This window comes from Vipera ursinii, assembly GCF_947247035.1.
Source record: "Vipera ursinii genome assembly, chromosome: 2".
Taxonomy (NCBI): domain Eukaryota; kingdom Metazoa; phylum Chordata; class Lepidosauria; order Squamata; family Viperidae; genus Vipera; species Vipera ursinii.
The window spans coordinates 73,111,863-73,132,819 of NC_139513.1; the positions used below are offsets into that span (position 1 = coordinate 73,111,863).

The window sequence follows — 20,957 nt, forward strand, 5'->3', positions numbered from 1 at the left end:
GCATCAGGTAAGTACATTTATGTCCCAGACCAATATCAACTAACATCACTACATGCATTCCTTATATATTTATCCATAAATGCATTAAATAACCCAGAGTATATCATTAATGCTTACCATACAATCTACTCAGTACGAATCATTTGCTAAGTACTCTGTTCTCGTTCATGCTTTACGTTTACTCTGTCACATTCAGCAATCAAATTTCAACTGTTCACACAAAATATTCTGTACAACTCAAGTCTTTTAATTTTATCATACACTTTCTCTAAATCAACTAACATGCAATATTTTTTGTACTAACAGGGGTTGGTTCATAGGAAGAAAAAATTGGAGTTCTGAAACTTCCCAGAAGTAATCTTGATTAAAATTCCCTGTCCCACATCATGCCATGGTGCAATTTCTTTGTAATTACTGCTACTATTGCTGATGTCCTAGGAAGGTGTTCTTGCCTGGTACTTACTTCCAAACCCCAGCATGTGAGACAAATAGGACCCTCACTGATTCTTTGCTAAACATAAGGGGGTGGGGAATCATAAAAATCAAATAAATTGTATAACTTTTTTTTTTACCTTTGTACCAACTACTTCCCTTTGAGGAGTTCATCAATATCACCGGGTATGATTGAAAATGAACTAGATTGAGAATGAAAAATAAAGAAAATGTAAAAAATATATATTTAGGTAGCCACGTGTAAAAACAATCAGTGGTGGATGAAAGGATCAGCAGCAGCTTAAAGGATTCTCCCTTTAAAAGCTACAAGGGAGAAAGTTATATTCATAAGTTAAGGCATATGACACAGTATATAATGCGTTTTTGTTTTTTTTTACCAGATCTCAAAAGGCATCAGGCCTACAGTAATGGAGCTTGCACAGATAGGATAAACTTCAGAAACAATAAAAGGTCTTAACAAGCCCAGAAAATAAAACATAACCTTAGTGCAACGCTAACTAGATATTTTTCAATGTCTATACAAACAGGCATTCCTTTAACCTGGAATTGCTTCTTGTTTTTCTGAAAAGCCCAAGCTTCAAGTCTGAAGAGGAATGGTTTCGCCTTTTCGCCCTTTTCCACCCCAGCACACAGTTCTCACTTAAGTCTGTACTTCTCAATTCTATCTGCATTTGCCAAATGTTATCATTGTCTGCTCTTGTACCCTTCTAATCAGAAAGCTTTCCTAGGCAAGCTAAATAAACTAATCCGCCCATGTGTTTTGCATTCATTTTTGCTAATGCGTTTATCTCTCCCTTTGAAGGATGCCAAGCTTGATAAATAAGTTACAGAGCCACAAAAGGAAACTGTATCTCTATATTAACATTTGTCCAGTTACACAGTCTACACTTCCATTCTATTGTTGTTTTTTTTACATTCTCAGGATATTTATGACTTTCATCCTTTTTTCTTCGCCATCATGTTGATAGCTCTCATTTAAATTTTAACCTCACGAGACTGATCGCCTATCACTGTCAATCTCATGCAACTCTTTAAAATGCTCCTTTCAGCATTTCCTTGCTTCACTTTCATCATAAATCATGTCATCACTTTTATTGTTAGTTCCATTCATTCTATTGGAAGCTCCTTGTGTAGCCCTCATTCAGTTTCAGAACAATTTTTTTTATTTCCATAAGATACACTCTCTCTTCCTACAGTCATTCCACTTCCATTCTACTTACTTCTTTCCATTTTACCATACCCATTTTCCCCAGCAACCCCTACTGACATATCAAATAATGGTTTGGCCCATATTCAGAACATTTAATCACCCCTGAATTTTTTAATTAATTCACTTAAACTTTCATGATACATAATGGCGTCAAACAAGTTTTTAGATCTATATTCATTCCTTTGACACCTGTATAAAGGAACGGAGCTACAAATGCTGAAATCATGTCTTGGAAACAACGTACTTTTGCTAAACAAATTTGCAATCATTCTCTTGACTCCAAAAGTCCCAATCACTTTTTGTGCAATTACTTCTTGTTTCTTTCCCTCTGTTCATTTCTCCAAACAAAATATTTTTGTTTGAATCACATTCACTCAGAATTAGTTTTCCCCCAAAATTCTTTCTACTTCTTTCATTATCTTCATTCGTAAACACATAGCTATCATCAACCTATGAATCCCAATTTTCACATGCTTCCTATGTGACAATGTTTCATACCTTCTGGTACACCTGTTTGCCCCTTCATTCACAATTAAACATATACCTTCACTTTCCAGCATGAATTCATCAACTCCCCTGCACAAAATCAGGCCTTAATTTAAATTTATCAAGCCCTCCCCATTTCTCTGAAGTTTCACAGATGCATTAAAAATATCTATTTTTCATTCTTGTTTCTTAATTTGTGCTTTTTACCACTTTCAAGTCACAGTCTTCCATATGCCATGGTTGTTAGCAGATGGACCCAGTGCTAAGCATGGCTCAGTCAAGGCTTTCATATAATAGTTTTTGTAAGATACACTAGGTTACCATATTTATGTGCAGCATTCCTTGCGTTCACTGCAGTTTTAATATGCGAATATAACACAAGTTCGGGTGTTATTCTAAGGACACCAACAGTATTCTATACAAGTGAGGATATCTAATCTGAATGTTTTATGATCCGACATATTGTGTTACTCTGTGGATCGAATAATGTGTTTAATATAAATATCCAGCTCAGTTCTGGTAATAATTAAAATGCATGGCTTTCTACTGTCCTTACTTCACTTCCAATTTGTTTATTGTAAGATGCTAGAGTTTGCGTTTCATTTGTTTGCCTTGTTCCAGGACTCAATGTTCTCAGCACATGTTCTTTCCAGATTCACAATGGTGTCTCCATAGGGTACACTTTCAGTCAGTTCCCAACATGATTTGGATAAGACACTGCAGCTCAGAAACCCCATTTCCCATTCAGGTCACTTTTTGTATACGCACTATATGTGTTGTTCAGCTTGTCATATATCCTGCATTGACTTGCTCTGTGTCCCCTTGATGAAGCCATGTCTCCTGCTGGGTCTCTGAAGTGTGCCTTCCCTGTGTTGGCGGCCGCCCTGCAGAACAGCTTCTCCCCAGATAGACTAACAGCTCTAACCCTGCTGGCCTTCAGGAAGGAGACTTGGCTTTTCCCCTGGACACTGAGGCCAGGATATGGACAGAGTGGCTGCTGGACAGATGTAAGCTTTATTGGAGTCTTCTCAGTGCAGTTTATTGTTTGAAACAGGTGGGTTTTTAAAAAATGTATTATGCTTTTATTTTGTTCCTTTTGGTAGACAGGTGGCTGTGTAAATTAGTTTGATTAAATAAATATGTGTCAAATGTGGAAAAACAGAAGTCCAAGCAGTTAAAATGAATATATAGGTTTATTGCAAGCTTAAGCCCTCTACAAGAATCTGAACTGATGGTCAAAGCAAATTGGTGGTAGATAAGAGCCAATGGAATTCAAGGTGGGCTGGACTTAGGTCTCTCATGGGCGTGAAGGGACTCAAGACTGATGGTGTGTTTGGCCCCCTCCCCCATGCTCAGCCTGGTCATCTCCTATCATATCTCCCCTACTCCAGATTATCATTACCTAATGCTAACTTCCATACCTGGTTATCTAGCTGAAGTGTTCAATATTGCTGAAGTCCATGATATTTTAATTTAAAAGCCTTCACCTGGTAAATCTACCACATATCGTTACCATAACATATCTTACCTAATACCCCTTATATTATAGGTTTTAAATTGTTTCCCAACCACATGAATGAATAGCTACTGTCTGAAAACACATAGTATAAAAACATGAACACTGTAGTGCAAAGAAACTCATGTCATGATCAGAATACTACATGGTGCGCAAGCAGAGTTTGTGAAAGAAGTACGGCCATCTGTCTATATTCATTGCTAGAACTATGGGTTGAACTTGATAATTGCTGGCATCTGTTGTTGCAAGTATCTTTACGTTTTTTTCCAGCAACTATATGTGTTTGCATTATCCCCTTCAGTGAAATGTCCACATTTCACTGAACTGCAAAAAGAACTAGAAGCACAAATTCCTGAAGAAATTTGATGGTTGTGACAAATCACATTATGGTTAGCTACTAAAAACACTTTTGGAAATGTTATTGCTTTTTAACACTTTCAGCAATGAATTGAATTCCACAATAGATAGAGGACTGTGGCATTCTAACTTTCCTTTATGTTTTGTCTCAATCTTTTTAATGAAGTGCTTCTTGAACTTTTATTATTTGTAGAAGTGAGATTACGGTACCGCTCAGCCTTATCTTTGCATTAACGTTTTCACTGATAAACCACAAGATCTGAGGAAAGAGAATTTCAAGAAAGTTATGACTGATGTAAAGATTGCAAGAAAACTCCAACTAAAGCATAGCTAAAGGAAGTCCAGGGTATATCCACTAATTTGCTATAGCTGAAGTTGACACAAAAGAAATTGACCAAATTTTAAAGTAAATCATGTTTCTTCTTACGTACGATTCCACATCAGTGCACTGAAGTGATGATTTATAGATAATGTCCATATTTTAAGTAGGGTCAACGTATTAATTTCAAAGTGCCATTGTGTTCTTTCTTCAGAGAAACTCAGAACATCATACTAGCAATATGGATGGATTTGAAGCAGGACTGAAACTATTTCCAGTACCTAAATGGGCATGAATTTGAGAGAGAAGTAAAAAAAAAAATGCTACAATGAACCAAATATTTAATTATCAGAAGAATAGAAAATCTTTCAGTGAAGTCAATCGATACTGTACTTGTTGCCATCACTAAATGGCGATCAATTGCAGTGTGCAAACGGACATTTTTGTGCCTGCATCAAATTAAAACTTGAGGAACAATATTTATTTATTTATTTTATTTTAATTCCATTTATATCCCGCCCTTCTCTGAAGACTCAGGGCGGCTTACAAGCTTAGCAATAGCCTTCATTCTATGTATATGCCTGCTTATTAGGGCTTTCACACACACCCCCAAGCGGCATTATTACAAAGTCAGCTTAATTGCCCCCAACAATCTGGGTCCTCATTTTACCTACCTCGGAAGGATGGAAGGCTGAGTCAACCTTGAGCCTGGTGGGACGCGAACCTGCACTAATTGCAGGCAGCTGGTGTTACTTAAGGAGGCATCAGCCCATTGCTCCACCAAGTTAGTAAATGCTTGCTTGCAAAATAAGGTATTCCGACTACTATGTACTTGACTTCATCTAAATCAGTAGCTTCTATTTTAAAGCCTTGGTGGAGCAGTGGGCTAATGCCTCCTTAAGTAACACCAGCTGCCTGCAATTAGTGCAGGTTCGAGTCCCACCAGGCTCAAGGTTGACTCAGCCTTCCATCCTTTTGAGGTAGGTAAAATGAGGACCCAGATTGTTGGGGGCAATAAGCTGACTTTGTTAAAATGCCGCTGGGGTGTGTGTGAAAGCCCTAATAAGCAGGCATATACATAGAATGAAGGCTATTGCTAAGCACATTTGATTTGTGCTTAGATTGTAAGCCGCCCTGAGTCTTCGGAGAAGGGCGGGATATAAATGGGATTAAAATAATAAAGAAACTCCATTTAGCATGAAGGTTTGCTTATCCTGTCTATGCCCCCGTAAAAGAAAAAGAATCTTCTTTGATCCCTACATAGCGATATAATACAGTCCCACGTCAAGGTCACTTGTTCTGCTGCATTTGCAGAATTTGGAAGCAACCAGGGGGGAATAAGGAAACCCAACGTTTTTCTTCCATCTTATGCATATGTTGGCAAAGGAAAAACAAATGAACCAGTCCTCTTGCATAAGAGCCAGAATCTCTCCCAGCCCCCAAAGACTCCCACTTTCTCTTAGGATCTTTATAGAAAGGAGGAAAATGACTTCTCTGACATTCTCATTCCTTTTTTATATGGGAGATTGCCACATCACATCAAGATTGCAAGAACCTGCACACAACTATTAATTTCTAACATCTGCATACACATGTCATTATTTAAAAGCAAGTTTTAACAAGATGCTCAGAAGTCATTCCGATTTGCATGCCAAACCCAAGATTTTAATAACAAGATTGTCTGAGGCAGGTACATTCTTCCTGGCACCACCTAACATGAAGCCTACAAACATTCACCACTTTTTATACCAATTGGGGGTTGCAAATTTCTTTTGTATTTTCTGTATCTGCCTAGAGTTCGTCATGTATGAATATTCCTTAAGAAAATAAAGGACAGAAGCTTTCAACTTTCAACCATGCTTGAACCTGAACAGACTCTCCCCCTTGTCTTTACTTCTTATGCAATATTATTCTTGGCCCAACCAAAACAGGGAAGTTTGAGGAGCTGCTCTTAGAGTTGTACAACAGTAATGTGTGTGGGGGTGGGGGTGGGAAAGGACCTTTTGATTTACAGTGCTCCGACTGTTCTTTCACAGAATTCAAACTGGTGCTTAATATTTGGGAATAACCCCACCGAGTCCTCCTGACAATTCATAACTCAATATCCTTGATTGCATATTAATTTTTGCCTAAGTCAGTAAGGAAGCTAGGGTGCTTAGGGAGAGGTAGACATGGATCTCATTTATGTTTGTTCGCTGATTAATGGCAAGATACTTACATATTTGTGGTAGAGTTCTACATTAAAGTTTGCAAACCCTGAGTGAGTTTAATAGTTTCAGACTCTAGGCTGAATTATCATTAAGTATGATAATCTAAGTGCATTTCTTCCTTCAGTTTGAAATCAAGGCTTATTACTGTCTATTGCCCGGAAAAAAACAGAATCACAGCCTCCCTTCAGGAATATAAAAGTCCCGGCCAGGCCCTCTCCCGCTACTCCTTATTGGCCTCCAGGGCCGGCCCTGAAAATGCTCCCGCTGGCAAGCCAAGCCGTTCCCACCGCCTTCCCAGCCGTCCCGCGGTCTCCAGCCCGCTGGGCTAGGCCAGGCCGCCAGCCAGAAGCCAAGGGAAGGAAGCGCCTTTTATGGCACAAGGAAGCGCCATATATGGCGCGAAGGAAGCGCCATGTATGGGCAAGGCAGTGCTTGCGTGGAACCAAGCGCGAGCCGCTTCCGCTCGGCCTTGGCTCTGCGGCCGGGATCAAATGACCCTCGCACTTAAATAAGCCGCCCCGGCTTATTTAACTGCGAGGGGGAAGGCAGCCGGGACGCCGCGGCCAGGCCAGAGGCGCGCTCCCGCAAGGTCGGGCTTACTCGAGCCAGGCCTCGGGAGCGGCAGGACCGCTCGGTCCTCCCTCGGCCCGGCTGGGCGGGAGCTCGGGCTCCCTTCCCGCGCCTGGGCCGCCTCCAAGAGTGACGCGAGGCGTTTCCTGTCGCTTCACGGTCAGTTCTGAAGACCGCGCTTTCAATTGCAAACAGCTGTTGGCTCGCTGCGCCAAAACAGATTCTCTCCCACCGTGTGGCCCGTCGGGATTGCTGCGGCTTCCAAGGCGCGCAAGAATCCGGCGTTCTGGCGGCGAAAGCCGTGTGAACCCAGCAGGGCAACAGTGCCGCCGCCTCCTTCCTGCTGCAGCCAGACCGAGGCAGCACCATCCCCTCAATGCGCCCCTGCTGGTGCGGCCGTCGCAGAGCGCTTTCCGTTTGGCAGCGTGGAGCTCCGCGCTTGCCAGGCAAGCGAAGCGGGGATTCCCAGCCTCCGTTTCCTTGGGAAGGCGGGTGAAGCCAGGCGTAAAAGGGCTCTGCGCCTGTCTGAAACGCTGGGATGATTGGGGGTGGGGAGAGGCGCTCGAGGGCGCTGGGTTCGGAGCACGGAGGAGGATCACAGGGGCTTAATGCCCGGAGATGTACTTCAAGGATGCTCTAGTCCGAGAGCGAGGTTCATTTATAAGAGAGTTCAAACCCTACTCCCACTCAGGATACACACGACCCTATCGGTAAGGGAGGAGGGCGTTCTCGTTACGATGCGTGTTTTGGTGATGGTTTTAGCGTATGTCGACTTTCCTGACCGTTTAACCTGTACACAGAAGGGAACGAACGTCTGGAGGCATTGATTCACTACCCCGTCAATGGTTGGCAGACTGTTCAGACAATCCCCAGCCGCGTCGGTAGGAAGGCAATCTTCCTTTCTTTTCTTCTTCCAGTAGTCCCTCAACCAGCCCGTACCTAGAAGTGTTGTGGGAATCAGGGATCAATCCAACTGTGGGTTTTTCTTCCTGCTTTCACTCGTGTAGTGTAAGAATCCTTAGTGGTGAACTACTCCTGTCCAAAATTACTTGATTCTTAAAGGTGTTCTCTACTCGGGTTTATTTTCTTGACACTTATGTTCTCTCCCCCGGGCATTCTTCTCCATATTCTCAGCTGTGTGCCAACTAGGTGTGGTTAATCAAGAACAAGGAAAGCATTCTGCAGAAGCGTAGAGGCACGATTGTTTTCCTTTCCCCCGAAACTCATCGTTTCGGGAGAAACCATCTGCCTGAGCCCTAACTCGCCTGCATGGCCTGGTGTATAGGGAGCTAAATGTTTCATCAAGTTAATAAGCTCAGCGGAGTGGAGAGGAAAGCCGTGAATCTCAGCCAAATCTTTCCTCCCAAAAATAGGGGCAGATCCACATTCTGAAGAGAATCTTGTACCGACCAAAATCTATCTTTAAGAAGAAATTGGGACAAAGAAGCAGTTTTTGAGAAACTCAGCCTCTGGTAAAAATGGGTTTCCTATTGGTCCAGATCTCTCCCCCAGCCCCAGCGCAGCAGGTCGATGCTCAGCTTTTTTGCCCCAGGAAGGAGCCCGCTGCACCTCGTCGCTGACCCTTAGCTTTTGGTGGCCAAGTGGGAGCGGTTGGCCGGTGGCGACTCTCAAGGGGAGACACAAAAGAAGAACTGGCTGGCTCGGAGAACGTGCAGGCGTCCCCCGACAACTGCAGGAGCAACACGTAACTCAGCCCTCTTCAGGAAAGTAGATCCCGAGTTCCCACCGTTTCTCAGAGCGCGGGGTGGGGGCTCCCTTCGGACGTATCAGTTTATTAATTCCGGAACCTATTTAGAGGGGGAAAGTTGAAAAAAGTCTTGGAAAGAAGCAGAAGGAAGGGCTGCAGCTGATTAAAGCTGCAAACTCCGCGGCCGTCGAAAGTTAAGTCCCATCGAGTCCTTTCAGAGGTACAGACTCAGAATGAAAACTCTAGCGTAGTAGCTTCAGAGGACAGCTACAAGCAGTCAAGCAGAGCCGGGTACAAACCTCAGCCAGACTGAGCCACCACTTTGGCGCGCTTTCCCCGTCCTGGCCGTCCGAATGAATGCTAGAGGTAAATCACCTCGGCCTCCTTTGCAAGGTCATTCTAAGGATCGGGAAAGGATGAAGGGAGGGGACAGGTCCCGTCCCGCCAAGTCCTACAGTGCACCCGCTTCTCGGCAAGTTGGTCATTCCCCTTTCGGCCGAGCCTGGGGCTCGAATCCCGCTCGGTGGTTCCTCCTTCCTAGTTCTGAGGGTCCTGGCAAGGCATAATACTGAACTGGTTCGGGAGACACGGGTTGTATTAACAATGGCTCAGCATGTCATGTGAAACACGAGCCGTTTTATTTGTAAACATATGGAAGCTTTATCTAAGACGAGCAATGCAGCTTGCTTTCTTCAGTTAAGCGCCTTCCAACCTGTTGAAAGTATAAGACATGGGGTTCCCGGCCAAGCAGAGGATTCTGGAAGTTGTGCTTCCTCCCAAACTTTCTGACGGTCCAGATTGCGCCAGGCGCAGCTGAAAAAAAACCCCTAGAGGCTGGATTCCTTAAGCCCTCCACCCACAACCAGCTCTCCGATCGTTTTCTGGGGAGCCGGGAGAGTTCTCCTGCGCTGCCTACGGGACCACAGGAGTCTTGGGAGCTTCCGGGAGTTTTGGAGCCTTTCCCCCGCCGACCGTCGTGTGTCAGGAGTGTTAAACACACCCCGCTGGCGGACACAAAGAGCCTCAAGGGACCATCCTGAGAGTGAGCGAGTGGAAGACTTTTCCAGAGCCGAGTTTCCGGGGCGCCTTGACCTCCTTGGCTGCTGACCAACTTCTGAATAACTTCTGCTGCCGTTTGAAACGACCAGCCCACCCTTGCTCTGCCCTTCAAGGGCTGCTGCCGCGGGACTTCAGGACCACTCTCCTCGGGCGAATCCCCAGCGTCCCAGTTCTCTTCCTCCTGGAGAGAAAAGAGGCACCTTCGGATCTTCTGGTGGCATCTCTTGATGGCATGACTCCGCCCATTCCCAACCCGACACCCTCTTTTGTTTTAGACCACAATTCCTCTACGTTCCAGGTCAAGACAAGGAATGGCGGGGGACCCCACCCCAAACACCAGGAGGCAGTCCTTTTGCCAGCTCCTGCCCAGCGGGGCCCCCAGCGTGGGTGGGTGGTGGGTGGGGAGGGGGAGAAGTCTTCCTCTGGAGACAGGAGCGCGGCTATCAGCGAGGTATCCAAGGACCCCTAGGGCCGGCAACAGGCACCTGCTTGCTGGGGGTTCCGGAGCCGAAGGCTAATATCTGTCCGGCTTTCCAGAGAATCGTCTAGCACTTGGGTGGAGGAGCTGCCCAAGGGACGCTTTTTGGTCGACGGCGCGGACAGCCCCCCCCCCCTTTCTTCAGTAGTTACGCCGCAGAGGCACAGCTCCTTTCTCTCCCAGGCTTAAGCGCAGGGACCGAAAATCAGGCTGTTTCGAAGCTTTTGACAAGAAGCCAGTTTGTCCACCTGTGGCGCTTTTCTCAGGACAGGCAGAAATGCGTCAGATGCAGTTTTTTTTAAAAAAACTATTTGCCTATATTGGGGAAGATGCTGCATGCTCTGCACGGGAATCAGACCTGAAAGATCTTCCGTTTTGGAAAGGCCAAATGGGGTGGTTGTTCACGGAGCCTCTTTCTACCCTGTCAAACTCATGCCAGAAATATCGCGATCTGGAAGGGAGATCCGCCAGAGAATGCTCTACTATAGCCTGAAGCCCCTTTAGGCTTGGGGGCCCGAGGACTTCTTTCATTTCCATTCTCAGTGATAGCCCCCAACCCACAAAGCTGTTTTGCTGGACAAGAAAGAGGCTTTCCTACATTCTAATCATGGAGCTTGAAGCCCCGGAGAAGCCGCGGAGGGACCGCGCTCAGGTTGGGTCTAAGGCTGCGGCGCAGGTCCTCCTTACGACACGCTCGATCGAGCGCTGGAGGCTGCGCATGTTTTGGGCATACCGGAACGGAAGGGTAGCTGCAGCCTTTTGCCGAATAAAAGAGCAACTCCAAAAGCTGATTTCCCTACAGAAATCAGGGTTTGGCATCCTCGCCTTTCGCGCCGCCGTCGCCGCAGCCTCGGAAACCCCTCAGCTCTTTGGAAAGGTTCAATAGAAAAAAATAGTCCGGGCAAACTAGAGGTGGGAGTGAAAGAAGAACAACTTGGAGGGCTTCTCGCTGCCCGGGGCTTGTCATAACTTTGCTCGCGGATCCCCACGCGCCGTTCTTGTATTTCACCGGCAGCTTACTATGGCGAGGGGATTCGGACGGGGCTCTGATCTAAACAGATTCTGCCCGGAGCAGCGACCTTTCTTTAAGGAAACCCGGCCTACTGAGTTCTTGTCTGTCTGGTTCTGCCTGAGTTCTTGGGATCCAGAAAGAATAACAACCGATTCCGTCCCCCTACCGTTGGGATCCAGTCTGGGAGCAGGAATAATATGACATAAATTTGTCCCGGAATGGAATTGAGATTGATCTAAGATTCTGCAGAGTCCTCTCGGCAGGTTCTATCCCCCCGCCCCCGCCTTTCTCCAACTGCCTCTGGAATTGCTTGGCTTCTGCATTTAGGGTGCATCAAGCGATCTCTTTGGGTGCTCCTTTGACTGCTTCCCCCTCCCCTCCCCTGTAAGCAAACGGTCCTTATTATCACCAGAATAAAATGATAGCCTGTGTGTGGGAGGGAAAGGAAAGAACAGCCCCGAGAGGTCGTAGCCCCGGGGGCAGATCCCAGGGAAAGCAGATCCATACCTCTTCCCCTCATCTCCCAGGCATACGTTTGTTAGCCATTGATGGAAGTGTAGGTTTGTGGGATCAGGTACCTTGAAGTAATGTTGTAAGAACCCTAAGTCGTGTAGGACTCCAACTTCCATCTGCCTCAGCCAGCAAGGGCAATAATCAGGAGTGACAAGATCTGTGGCACCTGAGAAAGCCATGGGTTCCCCATTTTTAGATTTTTCTAAGCCCAACTGTTTACTTGAGAAAAGGGAGAGACTCCATCAGTTACCCACCCAGCAAAATCAAAGTAGCAGGAAGAGCTCACATTTCCCCTTCCTGCTTTAATGCCCAGAGAGAGAGAGGGGGGGGGATAAGGAGAGGGAGAGGGGGAGGGGGGAGAGAGAGAGAGGGAGAGAGAGGGAGAGAGCGCGCTTTCCAGTATGTCATGGGATTGAGAGTGAGGGTGACACTGTGACACTGACTGGGTCTCAAAGAAGTGGCCAGCCGACTCCTCAAGTTCTTCCTGAGTCACAAAGATAAAGCCTCCTTCCCTGCCCACACCCCTGGCAGCGTCTTCCCAGTGGAAAGGAGCATGGGCAGCCACCAAGCTGGGCCTGGAATAAGGAAAAACAACAGCAAAAACAGGACTGCTGGTCTGTTGATAGTTTTATTAACTTTTCTGGAGATTATTGTACACCAAATATCCCATTGGCAGTAAAGCGCATTCAATGTGTTGGCTTATAAACAAACACAAGTACAAAGTCAAAAATAAAACCACAAAAATAATGAACCGCATGTTCATAACATACAAAATTGCCGCCTACTCAGTAGGTAACTACAACATTTCAACTGCTGAATGTATTTATAAATTTTTACACTTCTGTAACAAAAATAGACTTTTAAGAAGTACGTTTTTGTGTTTTGTTTTTGCTTACATTCCACCTTACGCTCCTTTCTTTCCCATTTTTGTTTCGGAGCCTCAGTCCCTCCTTTTCACACTGTCCCTTTTCCCTTAAGGCTAGATGCAAAGCATCCAATCACACGAATGCATGACGTCAGCAGGGCTTCACAACAAGGCACCAAGACTTGGGACTGGGGGGAAAAAAAAACAAAAAACCGGAGGAAAACGAAGTAACTTTTTGCCACGTGAGAGTGCTTTCAACCTTAAGGTGATATTTACAAAGAACATCACACTCTTGACATGCTCAAATACATAGTTTTAAGTGCTGCTTTTTTTTTACTCCCGAGCCCCCTCCCCAAGACATGTTGTAAAACTCAGTACAGCTTTGTCGTCACTAAAAGAGCAAAACTCACAACTTACAAAATAATAATAATAATAATAATAATAATGGTCCTTCGTACTCCAAAGAATAAGCAAGATGAATCTGCAAAGAGGTTGTTGGCACGTCGAGGGTCCCCAGCGGAAGCAAAGCCGTGGCAGGGCAGGCAGACGAGATCACAATTGAGACTGCCTGGAGCCCAGCGTCCTTTGCTTTCTGATGGACCCGCGGCCCGGAGAGAAGGGAAAGGGGGCGGGGGGGGGGCTCTCGGGAAAGAAGGTCGCGCTTGCTCATCCATGCAAGGTTCAGTTCTTGGACAGAAGTGGAGCAACTCCACGATCCCGGAGTTGTCGAGCTGCTTTTCAGGCAGTTGAAAGGTCCGGAGGAGCCGGGCCTACATCAGGCCCTTTGGGGACCCTTTCTTCTCTCAACAGATCTCAATGGTCCGAGGCGAGAAAGTGGAGGCCAAGTCGGGAAGGGTTGAAGTCACTGGGGAGCCGAAGGGGCCGCCGCCGGGAGAGGGATAGGGGCTGCCTCCTAGCCCCGCCTGGCTCTGAAAGGTGGAAGAGGCGATCGAGGCGTAGCTGGTGGCCACCGAGGGCGAGGGGAACGAGGGGAAGGCCGAAGTCACGGGGGAGGAATAGGAGGTCGCCGGGGATGAGTAGGAGGCGGGCGCCGGTGAGGGGAAAGAGGTGGCTGCGGGTGAGGGGTACGAGGTAGAGCCGGTCGAGGCCGAGTAAGGGGCCAGAGGGGAGGACGTCGAGGGTGCCTGGGGCCCGGGGGGGCCCTTGTCGGCCTTCTTGTCCTTCTGCCGGAGGTGGATCTTGGTGTGGCGCTTCCTCTCGTCGCTGCGGGCGAATTTACGGCCGCAGATGTCGCAGGCGAAGGGCTTCTCGCCTGTGTGAGTGCGAATGTGCGTGGTGAGGTGGTCGCTCCGGCTGAAGTTGCGCATGCAGATGCGGCACTGGAAAGGCTTCTGGCCGGTGTGGATGCGGATGTGGCGGGTGAGCTCGTCGGAGCGCGAGAAGCGGCGGTCGCAGGACTCGACGGGGCAAGCGTAGGGCCGCTCGTGCGGCGGGGTCTTGCTGGGCCGGTTGGGATACTTCCTCATGCGGCTGGGCTTGACCAGCTGCGCCTGGTAGGAGCCGCCGCTTGGGAGGCTCTTGGCCTCCTGCGGAGTGCCGGTGCCGGTGCCGCAGCTGCCGCCGCCACTCTGGGTAGCGAAGGCCTTGATGGTGGAGAGCGGAGTGAGTGAGGGCTGCGGGCCCGGGAAGGGCTTTTGCTCCACCGAGCCCAGACCCAGGTCGCCCGGCTGCGGTGGCGGCTGAGGCGGGAATAAGTAGTCCGGAATGATGGGCAGCTGGAAGCCGCTCTTGGCCGTCGGGTATGCCGGAGGCGGAAACTGTAGTGAGGCTCCCGACGGGCTGGGAAACGGCTGGCTGGTCGGCTCTGGGAAGATGTCAGCCCCGCCGGGGTTGGGGAAGGTGGGCGCCGCTGAGTAGATGGGGCTGGGGTCGCTGGCCTGTACCGAGCAGCTCAAAGCCGGGCTGGGAGAAGCGGAGCTGGCGATCGGCGAAGAGGCGGAGGAAGACTGGGCGGACGTAGTCGGGGGCCCGTTAGCCATACCCACCAGGCCGCTCACCAGGCTGAAGAGAGGCTCCGGCCATAACGGGGTGCTGCCTCCGCCGCTCGACGCCGGCTCCAAAGAGAAGCGGCCGGTGTAGGTGATGGGCGGGAGGCGGGTAGTTTGGGTCGGATAGCTGGTCTCTGCTAAAGGTTTCTCGCCGTTCAGAGAGATCTCGGGAAAAGTGTCTGCCGAGGGAAGAGGGGCCAGAAATCAGTCGCCAGCGGTGTGCCTTCCCCAATCCCCACGAGCCCTGCATGCCTCCAAGAGGCGAGACTTTCCCTCCGGCCGCGCGCTGCCCGGCGCCCGCGTCTCCAAAGGACCGTCCCCTTCATCCAGAGGGGCCGAGCGTCTCTGCACAACACCTGGCAGCGCTTGGCACCCTTCCAGCCGCAGAAGGCCGGGGCCGGAGTGAGTGACGCACACCGGAGCATCCCCCCCCCCCGCGCGCTCCCTCTGGATAGCGGAATTCCCTGCTGGAGAGCAGATGGACGGGAACTCCCAGCAGAATCTGTCCCGTCCCCCACCCGCGGGACGTGCTTCTGCCTACCTGCAGCGAGGTGCTCGAAGGAGTGCTCCCCACCGTCGCCGGAGGGATTGAAGCCGCCGCCGCCGCTCTCGGGGCCACCGACGGAATTGAGGAACTGTGGCCCCCCACCGGCGAGCAACATGATCTCCTCTAGCTTGGGGTAGTTGGTGTCCATAGTAGGGGGCGAGTGCGGGAAGGATCCGAAAGGGTCGGCCATCTGCAGCGAAGGCAGGAGCTGCATCTCGGCCTTGGCTGCAGCCATGGGGGTGTTCTTGGGCTTTGCCCGGGGCTACACGGAGGGTGGGCTGCCGCCCGCCGAGGGGGTCCACTGGGGGCCTGCTAATTCCGCGGCCGGCCTGGGGTTTCCCCTGGCTCTGCCCGCGGGAGGCGCTCGGCTCCCTCCCCACCCACCCTGCCCGGGGCTCCCCTTCGGTCTATTCGCTGAAAGCTCTCGGCTCTCCGCCCGCCCCAGAGCAGCCTCTATATATCTCGTCTCATTCCTCCGGCCCGCCTCTTTCCTGACGTACATGTCCAAATATGGAAGGCAGGAAGCCCTTATATGGTGGTAAGCGAGAGGACCCGGCCTGGCGTCAGAGCTCGACATTGGGGGAAGCCGAGTGGTGCGGTTGGGGAGGGGGAACGCGCCAGCTTCCCGCTATCGGCCCGGGGCCTTTTTTTGGGGGGGGGCTCCCGCCGCGCCCGTCCCTTGGCGGGAGCCTCTGCTGCGTGGTCTCCACTCTTTTCCTTGCGAGGTTCCCCTCCCCGCTCCAGCCACGGTTGCCGGAAGCCCCCCGGACACCGTGGCCATATATGGCAAACCCCTTATAAGTCCTTCTTCCGGTCGGAGCCTTCCTGCTCCTTATAAGGCAATTCCGGCAGAGGCGGGCGGGAGAGCGACTAGGAGAGTCCGGCTGGAAGAAATGGGAAAGGGAAAGAGGGAGGAGGAGGAGGAGGAGCGCTCGAAGGGCCAGAAGCTGCAGAAACCTCTCTCCCGGTCTCGGCGGCCGAGAGGTACTATTTAAACCTGCCAGGCCCCGGGCGAGGAGGATCTCCTCCAATCTGAGGCGGCAGGGTAAACACCAGGCAGGGCGGCGCTAAGTGCTGCGGGGCAAGTGTCTCAAACAAACAGAGCCTAGCCCAGGGGTCGGCAACCTCGGCTCTTTTATGACTCGTGGACTTCAACTCCCAGAATTCCTGAGCCAGCATAGCTGGCTCAGGAATTCTGGGAGTTGAAGTCCACGAGTCATAAAAGAGCCGAGGTTGCCGACCCCTGGCCCTAGCTTAAAAGAGCCGGTGGAGGCCCAAGGGCCAGGAGGCTCCGGGGAACGGTCCCCCAAATTCGGAGCATCCGCTGAAGCCCCCATCAGATAGACTTGAGGCGCAGTCCGCAGGGCGGTCGGAGGCGAATTTCCGCTTCCTTTTTCAGTGCAGCTTCTAGGAGACGTTTCAGTTTCTAATCTTCCCGAGGCCTCTTTCAATTTGCCGTTAGGAAATGGCTTTGCTTGCTTGGGAGTTCCCGGATCTCGCGTTTGCGTTTGCAATTAAGGTGACATGGCGCCTTCGAGGCGCTCCCCACCCCGCGCCTTGTTTCTTCCGCAAGCGTTGGAGAACCCTTTCTCTTGTCTTACGCGGTGACGTATATGCGGGTCTATTCTTATTTACACCGAAGGTTGTTCCCGAAGCGCCCCGTATAGACGCCGGGTGAGCGAGGTAACGGCTCCCGCCATTTTTACGTTGAATAATAAACACCTCGTGGCCTCGATTCCAAAACCGAACCGCAAGACCTTGTGATCCTTGATTTCTTTGAAAGGTAAAGAGCGAGTCGTGCGAGCCGTCTGGGAGCGGGAGGTGGAGGGAAGGGAAGGAAAACCAGGCAGCGGGCCAGCGTCGAGCGCTCCCAGCGCGCACACTGCAGAAGGCTGCAGAGGCAGCGCGTCAAAGGGAATTTCCCGATGATGCGAAATGCGGGGAATCTCGGGGAGTCGCGAAGCGGGCGGCTCAAGGCTGCCCCCTGGTGTCCAGAGCTTGCCGCGACCAAGCGTCGGCCTTGCAGGCTGGCTTTGCAGCTAGATTGGCAGGTGGGCAGCAGCAGCAGGGATTCGCTCTGTTTCCCGGGCCAGCCGGGCTTCTTCAGTTCCAAGGAGAAGCTCTTGCTGCTGAGGATTTTACTGAAGGCGGGGCGGGATTTCTTTCCTCCACGCACGGGGCACCCCGTCTGCCCTCCGCCTTGGCTACGGCCCAAGCCAGAACCTGAGACGCAGTGAAATCTCACTGAGCCTGCGCGCAGCCGCCTCTGCAAGTGCTTCCCCCTGCTCGCCCTCCGAGGGGAGGGAGGGAGGCGGGCGAGTGCTGCAGAGAGCCGCCGAACCAGCGCCACGCCACCGCCGCCCCCCCGCCCCTCCGCGTGGGGCTGAGGAAACCCTGTCACGGAAGGGAAATCCTCAGATTCAGCCGCCAGAGCGCGGGGTGGTGGTGGTGGTGGTGTGTGTGGGTGTGTGTGTGTGGGAGAACGGTGTGGCGGCGGCAGCTGTTGTGGCGGCGGCTAATCAGGCACCTGTCAGCCGCTGGTTTTGCTTGCCTGCTTCCTGAGGGCAGTGACGGCAAGAAAGAGACACCTTGGTAGCAGGGTCCCCCTCCTCAGATATCGCCTGCCTGGGGAATTCTGGGAGCTGAAGTCCACACATCTTCAAGCTGCCACAGGGATACTGCCTCCCACCACTCCCCTCTTCTAAAGCAGAGGTCTTCAAACTTGGCCCTTTTATGACGTGTGGACTTCAACTCCCAGAATTCCTCAGCCAGCATGCCTGACTGAGGAATTCTGGGAGTTGAAGTCCACAAGTCATAAAAAGGCCAAGTTTGAAGACCCCTGTTCTAAAGAAAGCAGCCTGGAACTGGGGCTGGGGAAGCGATCTTCCAATCATTCCTAAAAACCCTTTTAGCGACTGCAGTGTTTCTCCGGGGACAGACCAGTCTGAGAGTGGGAACCTCTGACAATGGAAGGCTCCTGCAGGCCACGCTTTTCCCTCTCCAGGGCTAGTGCTCAGGAGTCCCGGCTTGTCCTAGTCCAGGAGTAGGCAACCTCGGCTCTTTTATGACTCATGGACTTCAACTCCCAGAATTCCTGAGCCAGCTATGCTGGCTCAGGAATTCTGGGAGTTGAAGTCCACGAGTCATAAAAGAGCCGAGGTTGCCTACCCCTGTCCTACTCCTTGCCCTGCTCCGTCGGCCACGTGTGTCTACGGGCTGTAGAGGTTCCCTCGCCTATTTGGCTTGTGGCTGCTTCTCCCTGGCGTTCACAAGCTGCCGTGATCCATTTTATATGAGGCACAGGTAGCAGCTTCTCCGCCTGCCAATGGCTGGTTCAGAGTGCTTAGCCAAGCAAAAGCAGGCCCAGGCAGCAGCGGCGGTGATAAAAAGACCCCAGATGACTCCTTTCTCCTCTGGACTCTCTAATTTTACATACAGCTGCACCTATCCGGAATGCTATCTATTCAATCGTGACCGATTTTCAGGAATTCTATGGACGGGCTCTCTCCACATTTTCTGATCACATATGGCTTTTCTACTTTTTTTTATGCTCCGGCTCCAGCCACCATATTTCTCTTCCCCCCCACCCCCTTAAATAAACAGTGACTGTAGAGAGAAAACTGATAACGCTATACATTTGATGTCTATATGTAAACTCTGCACTCTCTGAACTAAATGGAATAATTCTAAACAATCAAATGGGATTAAATTCTACATGGCTGATGGAACAAAATTTCACGTACAGCTTTTGTTATTGTACAATTTGCAGCACGTTCTATCTTTAATCATAATGAACTGTATCACAGTAAATCTATCTGAGATACTAGTTCAGTCTTCACCAATCTGATGTCCTCCACCTCCAATAAACCCCAGTCAGTATTTACAGAAAATGGAACAAGCTGCACTAGTCATTTGCATGAAGAACTATGTCGTAGAGATTGAGCATGCATATAGTTAAGCTTCCTTGAGGTGAGGGGTTGCATGGTTGAAGTTGAATGGAAAACTTAAGAAATGTATATGTTAAACCAAGAAAAGGTCAGTTAAAGAATGAATTTGGAATTCATGGGTATGGAATCTAAAAGGTAGGGAAAGAAGCTGACATGGTTTAGTCATATAAAAAGGAGGAACAAAGATTGGATTGCAAAAGAAATACATGAAGGAAGAGTAAAAGTGCTGACCGGAAGGGGAAGACAGAGTTATGGCTAGATTGAGTTGATGAGATTCTGAAAAGTCAGGCTTTTTTTTTTTAAAGTGAATCAGAGCAAGGATGGTTTGACAGGATAGCAAGGAAGAGGTATTGTCAATGGTGTTATTTAATTAAATTGTATTTTCTTTTTTGTATCCCATACTCTTACTATTTATTTATTATTTCTTTTCTGGCCTTTACATATCATTGTTCACCTTGAAAAGCAATAATGTGATGGATATATACATATTATAATACTGTGTACAGTAATCCACAAAACAGGCAAAAGAATAACCATACAAATACTGTAATGTCAAGTGTTATGTTACCATCCAGCCACCAGAGGGCAACCTTCTCTGATGTTAGGTGGGGGAAAACTGCAGACTAATAATTAGGATGGCCAGACATTGCATTTGTGTGAAACACAAGCAACTTCAGATTTTCAGTAAAAAATCAGTTATCATACTACTGCAACCACATAGCTGAATGCTGTTGATAGAGCTCGTTTTATTGACAATCTACAACATGAAAGATGGATTCTTACAATGTAGGCAAAGAGGAAAGTTTGAAATAAATGATTTAGTTCTGTTGAAACAGCCCTGTAAGGTTTCTTGAGGAGAAAAAATACCTGGCAGCCACATATAGAGTAATCAGGGAACAGCAAAGTAGCTTTGCTTACTCAGTACCATCTACGTAGGCTGGACAATGACTTCCATTAATCCTCAGAATGATGAGAAGTATAATGTAGCATTTTAGCAATGCAGAAATGATTTGGAAAATAAAATTTGAACACAGAGGAACATGAACATAGTATCTGTCTAGAATTGTTTAAAACTACATCTTTTCCTGGGACAAGCAGGACAAGAAGCAACGGATGGAAACTAGTCAAGGAGAGAAGCAACCTAGAACTAAGGAGAAACTTCCTGACAGTTAAAACAATTAACCAGTGGAACAACCTGCCTCCAGAAGTGGTGAATGTTCCAACACTGGAAGTTTTTAAGAATAGACTGGACAGCCATTTGCCTGAAATGGTATAAGGTTTCCTGCCTGAGCAGGGAGTTGGACTAGATGACCTCCAAGGTCCCTTCCAACTTTATTATTATTATTATTATTATTATTATTATTATTATTATTGTTGTTGTTGTTGTTGTTATTATTATTATTATCATCATTATCATCATCATCATCTTGGGGAATCATGTGACCGCTTAAAGGAGGTGCAGCCATGTCCTATATTTGTGGCCCCAGGTGTTCTGCAACACTTTTTGGAACTGAATCCAAAGTTTTGCCTAATCCTAAAAACACATTGGAGGGCACGTTGGGGAAGCCTGGAGAAAATGAATATCCCAAAAACATGCTAAAATTAATGGGAAATTTTGTATTGATATTAACCAAATATGGAAGTCATCACAAGAATAACACATAGTAACAAAGGCAGACCATTCCTCTTGAACCAGGT

The 20,957-nt window shown here is 48.9% G+C and overlaps 1 protein-coding gene across 1 annotated transcript; it reads right to left on the reverse strand.

Moving 5' to 3' along the window:
* Positions 1-12,510: 12,510 nt before the first annotated feature.
* On the reverse strand, positions 12,511-15,686 carry EGR1 (early growth response 1). Its single transcript, XM_083357024.1, has 2 exons — positions 15,307-15,686; positions 12,511-14,944 (listed from the first exon to the last, which is right to left on the reverse strand). Exons 1-2 carry the CDS (start codon positions 15,545-15,547, stop codon positions 13,560-13,562), a joined length of 1,626 nt encoding a protein of 541 aa, XP_083213150.1. The 5' UTR covers positions 15,548-15,686; the 3' UTR covers positions 12,511-13,559.
* Between the last annotated feature and the right edge of the window lie 5,271 nt (positions 15,687-20,957).

What these genes read in the sequence shown, in the direction of transcription:
- EGR1 (XM_083357024.1), bottom strand. Translation starts at nt 15,547, where the DNA reads ATGGCTGCAGCCAAGGCCGAGATGCAGCTCCTGCCTTCGCTGCAGATG. An exon ending in CTTCGAGCACCTCGCTGCAG is followed by an intron (nt 14,945 to 15,306) that starts GTAGGCAGAAGC and finishes TTCCCTCGGCAG; the next exon opens with ACACTTTTCCCGAGATCTCT.